Genomic DNA, 13020 nt, shown 5'->3' with positions numbered 1-13020 from the left:
GACTGAATGCTTCCTTTTATATATATATGTCTATTACACAGACAGCAGGAGCTTTGTTTACAAGAGTGGTGTAATAAACTTCATTATATGGCTGGGTCTCAAGTACTTCCTAAGCTTGCACTTGTCTTTTCGCATCTTGGCATTACTATCTGTACATTCATGTGTGTGCTAGCATGGACAGAGTGTCATTGGCTCACTTTTGGATCCATATTGGTGATGTCTCCTACAGCTGTAGCCACATTGGAAGATAATTGTTCAAAGCTAGGAAAGCATTGGTTGGGAATCTCTCTCTCTCTCTCTCTCACACACACACACACACACACACACACACACACACACACACACACACACACACACACACACACACACACACAAATGCCCGTCTCTTCTCAGTGTGAGCTTGGAGGAATCTCTGGGCTGGTGTTGCTATCTGACTAGCAGTGGTTGCACAAACCTGTTTGCGACTCAAAAAAAAAACAAAAAACGAGGATTGTGGCAGATGCCCATTCATCAGAAACCATAACCAGCCCCACCCCTTTCCATTTCCCTGAGCAATCTCCCAACACAAAACACAATATCCAGACCCTCCCCCTGAAGCATATGCCCCTCCCCCCTGCTCTGTGTCCTTTGCTTGTCTGCTTATTGGCAGTAGAGCGAATGTTGTCCCCACGGGCTATGAAAGAGAGGGCTGTGCATCCTTATGCAGAGCTTGATGCGCATGTGTTTTTGCATTTATTTTTTTTTTGTTTCTGTAAACACAGCGTGTCAGCTTCACATGCGTGCTGCCGATGCTCACGTCCCTCAGTGATGGAGTATAGCATCAGAGGAAGCCTTTACAGAGCAAAGCCCATTGGCCTGTTTTTTATGTGAGACCACGGGAACGTCAAGCTGAATGCAGCGCTCATCAGGCAGCCGCTTTTCCTGGCCTTCCTCCTCCCTCTCACCTCCTCCTCCTCCTCCTCCACGGCGGTAATCCTTGCTGACACAACGCACAAAGGACTAAATGCTGGCTGCATCCTCCAGCAGCAAGGCACTCTCCTCTTCCTTCAGCTCTGATCCTCTACAGCCTGTTTGTCTGTACACTACAGAAGGATGCTGGTTCTGTAAGTCTGCTTGCAAGTGCATATGATATCTCTTGAAAGACATGCTGGCTGTCCTACTCCTCCGCCCCCCAGTATACCCTCCTCCTCCTTCCTCCGGTTCATTCAGGGAGTGCATCAGAACGAGGCGTCAGTGCTGAAGAGGCGTTTTATATTTTCCTTGCTGGAAGCTGGTGGGACCACTGGTAGCTTATTTTTCATTCTCTGATGTTTTTATGTAGCAGGATGTAGGAGCTGCTTCCTCTCCTTCCTGTTTTTGTCGGTCTCTGTGTTCACCCTGCTGCACATCACTATACCAACAGGTAAACCAGCTAAATGGGGTATGCATTATGTAGCAAGTGATGCAGCTTCAGTGATGTCCATTTAAGCAATGCTACCTGCCTTTTGTGTAAAATATTGAAATCCATTCTGTCATTCTGTTCATATTTCAAACCCCAGCAATATATGGTAGACATATTTCCTGATTTCATAGTTTAGCTCCCAGACAGAGAAACTGATCATGTGCAACATACATGCAGCCAGCATGTGTCCACGGCCATGCTACTACAATTGTGCCACATGTCTTTGCAATCTGTAGTAAAGCTAGCAGTCGTGCTGAGGCAGACATCTGGCCGCTTGGCTGCTGCTATCTTTGTTTGATTATAACCAATCTGTCACATAAATGGCTAAACATGTTTGTCCTGGCCTGCAGGCACTGCATCACGCTAATGTACGTGTTGTCAAAGTAATGCAAGTGCTTTTGGATTTTAGTGTGTCGATTCACAAATGCCGGTTGTTTAATCACTGTTCTCCCCATCTCACAGGCATTTGCGTTTATTAGAAGTAGCTGTCACAACACTGCGTGCTTGGTGAAGCGAACTAAACTCGATCAAATAAATGGACACTGGCCTAGATAAGACTTAAAAGTTCATATGTTTCAGGTGAGGTTAGTACAGCCTGGATGTTTTGATATACAAATACCTAAAGTACAGAATCAATGCTGAGTCACATTGATTCTGTACTTTAGGCCTGTCGTCAATTGCGCTGATTATGTGTAGGTTTTTTCTTTACCTCACTCAGCCAGTATGTTTTTCTTTCTTTGTGTAACAGCTGGGTGACAATCACAATACGAAAAATGTTTGTCCTGACCTGCAGATGCAATGATCTTGCAATAATCTCAGTATGAGGTGTCAACGTTGAGTAAGTAATTTTAATTTTAGTTACAGGGAAGCCAATCACAGTTCTTCAACAGTATTAGTATAGGCAATGACTACAGAGCTGTAGGGAGTGCTGTCAAAAATGTCGAATAAGTAGACTCTTTTAGAGAGGATTTTTGTGATGCGGAGAATACTGCATAGATTTTTAGCTTTTAAGACGAGAATGGAGCGAGCCAGGTATAGCCAGTGGGTAAGACTTAATGTCCCCCTGTTTTTGTAGGTGACATTAATACAAAATCAAATTATCAAATGCAAGTAGTCACATGTGACTCTCTATTGACTTTTAAAATGATGTATTTAAGGTCTATGCCTGCCCTGATTGGACTTGCACTTGTGTGAGTTCAGCTCATTGTATGAAAGATCACCCTTGGCAAACACATGAACTGATCAAAGCTTTCGCGTACCTCTGATGTGACAGTGCTCATTATAGCACAAAGTAATGTGTTTACCTAAAAAAAACAGTCTTCTTGTGGGATTTGCACTGTTTGTTTTTTAAGTTATTTCTTTACCGAATCAGTATGTTTTTCACCCCAGATAAGGCGTCAGGCGCATGTAGTTCTTGAGCAACATCTGTCATCTGTCCCAAAAAAAAAGAGGGAGAGAGAGAGAAACTGCATGTTCCAAAACAAAGATCAAAGTTCACAGCAAACCAAATACTGAGACTGTGCTAGAAAGGTGGGGTAGTGGGGTGACTGGAGCTTTCACATGGTCTTGCTAGTAGATCCTGGATAAAAGTAGTTGAAGCTTGAGGTGTCACAGCAAACTGGAATCCTACAGCTGCTGACATGTTCAAAAGTGGACTAAAGATCATGGGAAGTGAGTATGACTATCATTATCGTGCGGTATAATATGATTAGTACAGTGCTGTCATAGAGTTTTTTGATGTCTTTTATAAAAGTTTCTAGGGTTGAAGTTTTCTTATCTGGAAACGTCTGTGAGAGTCAAGCTGTAGCCATTAAGCTTTCTAAGTATGCTTTTGAACAAAGAGTTTAGTGTGAATTTGTTTTAAGAGGTGCATGGTCATCATATATTGGAATTGTGGAACTGAAGATCTTCACAGATGAGCCACAATATTAAAATCGCCTGCCTAATAATATAATATAGTGGGCTCCTCTTGTGCAGGGCGATAGCTCTGACATATGAGGGGATGGATACAGGACCTTAGGTAATGTCCTGTGTGACTGCCACAAGGAGAATAGTGATGAGTGAAGACCGGTAACTAAAAACATTTAGTTACCTAAAATTAAAATAAAAACTACACCTTTAAAAAAATGTACAGCTGAAATGATTAAATGTATAAATATAGAGGAAATACTTACTTTTAGTATCTGTTTGTTGAGGCATATGCCCTCTGTAAAACTAAACATTTTCAAACAATAATGGATCCTGTTCATTTTGGGCTGGGGTCTTTTGTGGGTTGGGCTTGTTGTTGTGGATGCTCAGTCAGTCTGGATCAACACCTTGTGCTCTTTGTAGTGTTTCGCACTCTGCTGCAGATCTGTTTTTGCTGTGTAGCAAGGATCGTTGTCCTTCTGAGGAAGCCCGCAGTGGTCAGGAAATGCTGTTAGAAGAAAATGAGCAATATTATATCTCATATCTGTAGCGAGGCTGTGAGATTGGTGTATCTGTTAAGTCTATATGACCTGCTCTCATTTGATTATGTCAAGTAAGCTAGGGCAAGCAGAAACCTGAAACGGTGAACTGAGAGTTCTCTTTTAATCTCGACACCTAAGCTGGAGAAATCTTTTTGTACAGGTATTATTTACTCACGGTCCTTATTGATTTTCCCGCAACTCCTCTGGCCTCCAGATGTTTCTGACGTAAACTAGTTCCAGCAGGCTTTTACTCACTTCTGATATTAAAGCTGATATTAAACTCTTGTGTATAGATTACACTTTGGTAAGCATTTTGGTCCGGTGACAGTGATGAAAGGAATATCAGTACAGGCAAACGGGCTCTTGTTATTAGAAATGAAATCGAGGATATAAGCCAATTTGAACATGTGTCTCTGGGCGCGCAGCCAAACTGGGCCTTTGCAGCTTTGCACAGTAGCACGTATCTGATGGTGCTGGCTCTGCCAATAATAATACTCCTGACTCATTTTCCATTTTGAAGCTGCTCAGTGAGTAGAGGGCAGGACTGGGTCTTTCTGATGGTTGGATAAAGAAGTGTAAATATGTAGTATCTGCTTCATCGATGTCTTCAGATAGCTTATCAGGCTGTGGGCCTACATCTCTGAAGATTATGTAACAGTCTTTGTTTAAGTTAAAGTGGGGACATGTGTTTACTATTAATACTGATTCTGAAATGCTTCTCTAATCATGGACTATTTTTCAGTGCGATTTATGACCATCGCTGCCTGCTCCCAGCTGCACTTCATTTAATGATACATTTAGGTGAATGTTAATATTCACAAACAGCAAAAAATCTCAGAGTATCTATCAGTATCATTTCTCCTATTTAATTTTTTTATGCTGTATTGCATTTAACTTTATTTCAGTAAACAATAAGTTAATAAAAATGGTACAAATACAGAAGAACTGACTAGCATTTCCTATTTTTAGCAGAAGAAATATCACCAGTGAGTAATATATACATCTTTCTTCTTTGCAACTTCTGTATTTATTGTATGAGATAAAGAAATCAATTAAGGGTGCTATTAGCATTGAGTTACTTTTACAAACAACATACATGCACAAATAAATTAGACATAGTGTTGCTGTTTGCTTTGTGATCAGCTGCTACACATAATAATTCAATGAGGATTTTTTCTTTGTTTTTGTTTTTTTTTTTTGTTACTTTTTTTTTTAAATGTGTGTGTTTGTTTTTGCTGTGTGTAATTTTGGCATGTCTGCCTGTTGTTTGTGTGACGGACCTTACTCTCCCAGATTGGCCCTCAGCAGCGTGTATGACGGAAGCTAGGCCATCTGTTGTTGCAGGCAGAGATCTGTAATCCAGGCCGTCTTAGCCCTCTGTCGCAGATTGGCAGTGACATTTCAGCAACACAGGTAGCCTTGTCATGACTGCCTTCACCCCCGCCTCTCATAGAGAGACGTACAAGGAATGCGCGCTGGAGAGCCGACCTCTGGAATAAAAGAGCTCATGCTGCACCTGCACCTGTTCGCTCTAATTAGATATACGCTTGCAGTTGTCGAAATGTGGTGACACTCCAGAGTTTGACATCTGGAAACTATGATTCAGAATATCTCACATTGTTATTGGTTGTAATGCTTTGTAAAACTCGTAGACTGTGGCTACAATCTTTTGTGTGTTCTCAAACCTAGACCACCATTGAGAAGCTTATTGTTCTGTCCTACATTATGCATAAAGTCATGCCATGAGCTCACTCCTTTTTTTTTTTGCTGTTATCATAAACGACACTACAGGCGCTGATTAGGTTTGAAAGAACTGTCTGTCTGGTATTTATTTAAATGTATTTGTGGGTGATTTTTAAAAAATATGTCTATAAATGTAAACACAGTATTGGTACTGTGCAACTACTAATTGCTGTTGTCTGTATGTCCCTGAGCAGAATTTTGGCTGGTGGAGCACTAATGAAGTAGTAAAGTCTGACAGTAAATTTCATCATTAAGTCTGTTGGCACGGTCTTGTATTTGCCTTGCAACATTACATATGAGATGTAGTAATACATGAAAACATAGAGTAAATTTTAAAGTTGAAGTTGCATGAAGCTGTTAATAGAAGAGCATGCTGAATTGTTTTTACATCCGTACCGCTTTGCTGTCAAGCATAAGGTGGTAGTCACCGTTTTCTGAAATGTTTCCATGAGGTAAAAGTGTGCTCTTCACTTGAGGGCTGGTGATTCGTTTTCAACAGGATTCACTCTTATTTTCAGGATTCTTAAACAGCAGCTTTGTTGCCTAAGATGTTGGGATTCTGTGATCTTTTTTTTTTTTTTTGCAGTTGGTGTGTTGAGAAGAAGGCTGGAAGCTACCGTCTGCCAACATAAAAGAAAAAAAAATACTTTGGGATTAAAGAATATGGCGATATTTTATTAATTATGTTTGCCAAGTACAGCTTTTAGCTGTGTGTTCACCGTTTGTGCACACTGTGCATATCTTCATGAAGCTTTTCCACAGGCAAAAACACCACCTTCCTCAGCACTAAATTGTGAAACTGGAAATGACCTAGTTGCGTAGGTAAAGCGATCCAGCGAATTCACTATGTTTTAGTCTACTTCTCAGTACTGCACTATTTAATAATGATAAGATATCAGTAGTCACGCTGGGTTCTCTGGAACACTGAGGGGGCTGTGGAGTGGGTGGTATTGGAGGGGGGGGGGGGTATGTGTGGATAGCAGAACAGTTTTAAATGTAGGTGATAGGTTGGTATTTTTATTATTATTATTATACAGAGCTTCTAACACTGAATGCTAAGACAGCTGACTGCTTTTTCTTTACTCAGCTTCACTGCAGATTTAACTGTGGTATAAATATACTGACCTCCAGGGTTTCAGTTTGACTCTGTTGCTCTGAATAAGTTAGGATTGTGTTGTCGTCCAGCACTTTTCTTACTTGCATCCATGTGCAGAATGCTGGGAAGCTTCATGAAGGCTGTCCACTGCCCCTCACAGCTCCTCTCTGTGCACGCTGAAATATTAGATAACTGGGATGTTGTTTCAGTGCACAAAAGAGGCTAAGCTGTCACGTTGGACAGAAAATGGAGTATAAGCAGCCTGCTTTTCCTCCTTTTATCCCCTACATCCCATATGTTTTATGTTTAAGCAGTCACCACCTAAATGACATTGTAATCTCAATAAGCGTGCAAGTGTAATCTCAGCTTCTTACAAACATCTGTCCGCCCTCTTATATAAAGGTTTTTGTTTATCTTTTAATAAACACTATGGGTGTATTATTAGGCTCAATATTAAAAGACATGTTGGGTGTAAACATGAACAAATAATGGAGGGTATTTGGAAAGTTTAAGGATTTTTTCCCCACAAATATGCACAGACTTGTGGATTTAAAGATCATTTATTTATTTATTTTTTCTCTGTTTGAGCTGTTCATAGAAAAAGCTTAAATCTCATCATCTGCTTAATTTAAAATAATAGTTTCTTTGAACAGGGAAGTTATGGACTACCCACATCATCTTTTAGAGATTGTCGTCAGATATCATGCCTGATATGCCACAGATAAGCTGTTATTGCGTTGTTTATTGTTCTGACTTCCAGTTTAACCAGTCACTACTAGTGACTGCTGTTACTAGTGTCTCTGTTTGTGTCAGTAACTGTAGGGGTATAAAATAATGACTGATTTAGGGTCTACCACCATTATTGGTAAGTCCAGGGCTGTTGTCTCACTGGTATTCCTGGAAATCCAAAGCAATCAAGTTACAATGCCTGCATTGTCTAAGTAAATTTCCTTCCTCTCCATTACAGCAAGACAAGAGGCCTCTTTGGTAGTGCTGTATGTGGAGGCAGGCCGTGTGTGTGTGTGTGTGTGTGTGTGTGTGTGTGCGTGTGTGTGTGTGTGTGTATAAGCCTGGCTTTACAGTGAATAATGGCAACCAAAAGAATGTGTACTTCCAAAGAACTGAAGATATGACATCTTCAAATTCTTCTTTATTGAATTGCATGTTGTAGGAAAGGACCTGGTAATTATTTGAGACACACTATGTTTAAATAGCATTGCTTTAATAAACAAGGAATACTTTAAATTGTGATGGAGATGTAATGATGTGGTGTATAAAAGAGTAGATCTGATGTGCCACATGTGATTAATGGATGTAATTAGATGTGTGCTGATGATCATGGTCTCCAGCAGAAGTTTCTTTCTGTGCTGCTGACTCAAGCTTTCCCTTACTGTAAATGCCACTTCCTTTTACTTGTAGTTGTAGTCTCCAACACCCAGCAGCATCAGTTTAAACCACTGGTGTACTCAGTCAGCTGTGTGAAATGTTTTCTCCTTCAGACAAAATTTAATCTTTTTGGTTTCTTTTGAAAAAACAACCTAAATTAATTTATTCGCCTACGGCAAAAGTTTGTTTCTTTTTAATTAAGGAGATTTAGGCAGATTACTCCCTACTTACTGAGGAATACTGTGAGATTTTTTTTTTTTTTTGCATTTGATTTTTTTGCTGTTATAGCTTAGTGTTCACTTGTTCATGAAGAATATGACAACAAGCCCAGGCTAGGGGAGTGTGGGTAAGATTTTTCTTGTGATTAACTCTGTGTTTAAGAAACCCCCGTATAAGGAAGTTCAACTTGATGGCTTAACCCCTGATCGTATCTGGACCAGTAGCGCCAGTCTTTGTGAGACAAAATACTTATCTCATTAGCAATTACATAAACTCAGAGTTTTGTTCATTGTTAAATTGTAACTTTGTTTATGTCACTTAAAAGATGCCTGTTTTGTTTGTTTCAGAGATCTCACCTTATGTGTTTTCAGTTTTTGCCCCATGATTACTAGCTCAGTCTTATGAGTTGACGTTCAGGACAAGAATGAGGCCAATATGTTGTCCTGCTAAGGAATTAAGTGTGTGTGTGTGTGTACATGTGCACATATCCGGCCAGGGCTTGATTAGCGCAGGAGGGCATAGCATTGATGTCCAGCTGCTTTCTCCACAAGTGTGCCATCATGCACAGCAAGACCTCCAGTGAATGATCCACCACTAAGAGTAAAACACTGCTAAGAAATTAATAGGACGTATGGCATGCTGCTATTCAAGTCCCCAAGCAAACACTGATAGGCATGTAGTAAAACACACTGGTGCAGGAGTGGAATGTATCAACTTCTTTTGTACTTGGAGCATTTTACTGTGACTGCTCTTTCAATGCTTTTTATCCTTTTTTTCCTTCAGTCACCCCTGATCTGTTCCCGGAAACAACCCTTGTGCCGTCCTTACCAGCAGTACCATCGGCACGAGCCGGCTCTGCACCTCAGAAGCCCCGGAGGCGCAGCAGCAGCGGACGTGACAGCGTTGCCAGGCCTCAGACGTTGCCCTCAGCCTGTCGGCCAGGCCCCAAAAGAGGCAGCATGGAGGTAGGCATGCGTGTTGTGCGCGGCCTGGACTGGAAATGGGGAAACCAAGATGATGGTGAGGGCCATGTGGGTACTGTGGTGGAGATCGGGCGTCAGGGCAGCACTACAACTCCAGACAAGACGGTGGTGGTGCAGTGGGACAGCGGCACGAGAACCAACTACCGTACTGGCTACCAGGGTGCCTATGACCTGCTGCTTTATGATAATGCTCAGATTGGTAAGCGATTACATTAGAGTCATATGAAACTGCTGTGAAACTTTTGAGTCATGGCACCAGTGTGATTGTAGTTTTGTTATTATACCAAACGATACTATGCTATTGTATTGTTTTCAGTCCTTTCAGTAATTCATAGTTAAAATGGTTATTTCTGCTTTTTCCAGCTTAGGAAAATGCTAGAAGCTTTGATGTTCAAGAGCGCCTTCAAAATAAAATGTTGCCTTTGGTTAGATTACTTTCCAAGCTTTTAATAGGTTCAAATTTGTGTAGGTAGTTATTGTTTGCTACGAATTATAGTGTTATTATAATCCTAATACTTCTTTTAAATTAAAAAAAAAACATTTGATCAGGATTCGTTTTATAATTATGTAAATGCTTGAACTCGATCTTATCCTGATAATTCAGCATTTTTAAAGCCGAGCACTAGCTTGAAAGGCTCTGATAAAAAGTGAAAAATGTATCCATGTAGTTGATCCATGTAGTATTTTTTATTTATTTATTTATTTTTTTTAAAGAAAGCGGGGTACAGTAAGTCATCTCTTATCTTCAGCCATCAGCCATCCAGCTCAGTTTTGAACTTGAATGACACACACATTAATGCAGGACTCATTAGCATTTTTGCTCCATTTCAAGCAACATTTTTCTGCCTCACAAAACTTGCCCTTCAATTAATGGAGCGAAAGAAGAGGAGGAGAAGAGATGAGGAGCCAAGGGGGTGGGGGGCCTGAGGCACATGCTGTTTGTGCCTCAGTTTTTGCACATCTCATGATGTTACCCTCTGCAATAAGTAACATCATCAAGGATGTGACGTATGCCTTAAACGTTTCACTGACTTAGACACGGGGGAATGAATGGTAGTGTCCTCTTTGCTGTGAAGGTTATGACATGTTCTGTCAAAACATATGTTTCTTTGTAACAAAAATACAAAAAGAAACATCAAGCCTGTTGTGCCCACTCAACATCTCACTTTCCACTCCAGGGGTGCGTCATTCCAATATCATCTGTGACAGCTGCAAGAAGCATGGAATCATGGGAATGCGATGGAAGTGCAAGGTGTGCTTCGATTACGACCTGTGCACCCAGTGTTACATGAACAACAAGCATGACCTGAGCCACGCTTTCGAGCGTTACGAGACAGCACACTCCCAGCCGTGAGTACAACTCTGCTCGCTCTCCAGCACAGCTGATCCTTATTTAATTCTAATGATGGTGTCTTTGCTACTTTGCTGTTTTCAAATTGTGTTGGCCTCATAATGGCTTCCTCAAATCTTAATCTTAATCTGGAATTCATACATTCCTGTAGGTCTGGTTGGAGTCTTCTGAACAACATCATGCGGCCACTATTGCTTGTGATTGTGATGTTGTACCTCAGCGTTATTGTTATTGTTATTGTTTGGGCTTTGGCTGCGGCTGTAGTTAGTCTACTGTGCTATGTGTTAAGATGTTAGTATTTGAGGGTGACACAACCATTAAAAAATGGATGTGTCACAGCCACAATTCTAATGACCTCAGCAGAGCATGGCTGGTCCCGCACGAACTCTAACGAATGTCATCACAAGACACCTGTGGTATAAAAGTGGGCATCGTGCAAACTGCACGCCTCCTTGCTGGGGATAAATGTTTAGTGAGCTGATTCCAAGTGTCCTACGTATCCAGATTTACTGGAGTGAGTTCTCCCTTCAGAATTCACTCTTCTGCATCAGTTCACAGTAGAGCTCCAAACTGCTCCAGGCACTGTCTGAATGTCAGCTGGATGGCCTGTTCTCATTTTAACAAGGTGATATGTATGACCCAGATTTCTTCTATAGTTTAGTCCCGTCCAGGTCCAACACAGTTCCATTTAATTCCTCTGAGTCTGTTGCCCGAAAAATGCTCAGAATAGGTGCATGAATCATGGCTTCTTACAAATGGCTTCCTCTCAAAAGTTTTTTTTTTTTTGTTTGTTTGTTTTTTGGCCCAAGAATTTGGTAATCTTGATTTCTATTAAAACCCTTTAAAAAAAAAATTAAAAAAAATTAAGTCTCACAATCAGCACATTATTTTAAAATGGGATGAACAGATGCATTCTTACACCTTTGCTTATGAATGTGCAGCTTGATTTTTCCTGCATTGATCTGTGAAATCCTGTTTTAATTAATTAAATATGAGACGTATTGTTAATAAAGTGGAATTTTAGATTTTGGTCAGGTCTGTACTCGTCTGCTATGGATAGGTGGTATGGTACCAGAGCAGCACATCAATTGCACATCTGAGTGAAATCTGGCCTTTGCAGTAATCATTTAGCATTCTGACACCAGCTGGAACTCATTTCTTTTCCTTCCTCAGTTTCTCCCCAAAACTATTGATTTTCATTAAGGTCAAAATTTTGTTTGGCTCAGCTGTGAACAGCATTGAGATAACAGAATAAAAACCTTTCTGTGAACCTCCATGTGGGTTAAAACATCAGCGCCTTCCTTTTGTCAGTACTGGGCAAGTAAATACTAATACTCACTGACAGTTCATTTTTTTATTTCATTGAGTTGGGGATTTCTTTAGACACATTAACAAAGATAATGATTTTAGGAAATATATAGTAGTGATATATTTCAAGTAGCAACCTGCCTTTGTTATTGAAATCTACCAAACAGGCATTGCTGCAATCTCATACAGGGTGCATAACATCAAAGTGAGACAAGGCTAAACTTAGAAAGCCGAAAATAAGGCTGTACTTTATTGAGACGAGAAACACCTTTAAATTGTTTGAGCTATTAAATGTAAGTAGCATTTGCGATTCGTCAACCTAAATGTTACAGTTTTGCATTGTTGTTAGTTACTATTTATACTGTAGAAACCTTTTATGTGTGGGTTCTTTGAGATCATGGCACATTACGTAGATGCTAATTTAAAGCGGTGTAGAAGAATAGAAATACAGAATCTTAAAATACAGAGATTTCAAAGACTAAAATAGGATGTTGTGGGATTAATATCTCCATTTGAAAGATGTTTGAAATGGCCTTTCATAAATACTAGGCTCTATAATATGAATGAGATTTAGAAATTGTAGCTCTTTTCTGCAACCTTTTTGAATGGAGTGATAACACAATGAGCCTCTCTCAATTCTGGCTCTCAGGGAGATGACTTTTAAAGAATCAAAAATACAAATGGTATATTGATGCCTATCAGAGTCAGCCAACCTTATCCTGTCACGATGTGGATGAAATCTCCAACCGGTCGAAGCTCTTTGTCTTTTGAGTGGTTCGGTGTTTATCATTGACGGCTCTCACAGCGAGTGAGTGCACAATGTTCCACGTATTGTTCTCGATGGCGGTGAACTTCAGTGTGACTCAACATATTTTCAGTTGTTTGACTACAAGATATATTTATGTTGCCCCAATAAATATTCCAGTCATTCCTTTAACTTCTGAAAACTATGTACTGGCTTATAATTATGCCCTGCCCCCTTAAAGTGAAATTTTAGCTTTTAGAAAACAAATTTTGAGATGTTATTGTTTGTTATTCAGTTG

The 13020-nt window shown here is 40.2% G+C and overlaps 1 protein-coding gene across 4 annotated transcripts in view; it reads left to right on the top strand.

Annotated features, from left to right (window-relative positions):
- The window catches only part of mib2 (MIB E3 ubiquitin protein ligase 2), a 37262-nt gene that overhangs the window by 3287 nt on the left and 20955 nt on the right, over window positions 1–13020 (top strand). Inside the window, exons 1-4 of one of the 4 annotated variants that reach the window (XM_086276215.1) lie at window positions 679–1103; window positions 1322–1402; window positions 9119–9517; window positions 10497–10668. In XM_086276215.1, the coding sequence (XP_086132341.1) occupies window positions 1004–1103; window positions 1322–1402; window positions 9119–9517; window positions 10497–10668 (752 nt within the window). In that variant the 5' untranslated portion in view covers window positions 679–1003. Of the gene's footprint in view, window positions 1–678; window positions 1104–1321; window positions 1403–2847; window positions 3113–9118; window positions 9518–10496; window positions 10669–13020 lie in introns of those variants that run through there. The other 3 variants (XM_086276216.1, XM_086276217.1, XM_086276218.1) reach the window with 3 other exon arrangements.

This window comes from Aulonocara sp. 'chitande type north' Nkhata Bay, linkage group LG20, assembly GCF_057382095.1.
Source record: "Aulonocara sp. 'chitande type north' Nkhata Bay isolate Kocher_YH1m ecotype deep benthic linkage group LG20, A_spYH_male_GT1.1, whole genome shotgun sequence".
NCBI lineage: Eukaryota > Metazoa > Chordata > Actinopteri > Cichliformes > Cichlidae > Aulonocara > Aulonocara sp. 'chitande type north' Nkhata Bay.
Note: the sequence above shows the minus strand (reverse complement) of the source record. Positions and strands in the feature narration are given on the sequence as shown.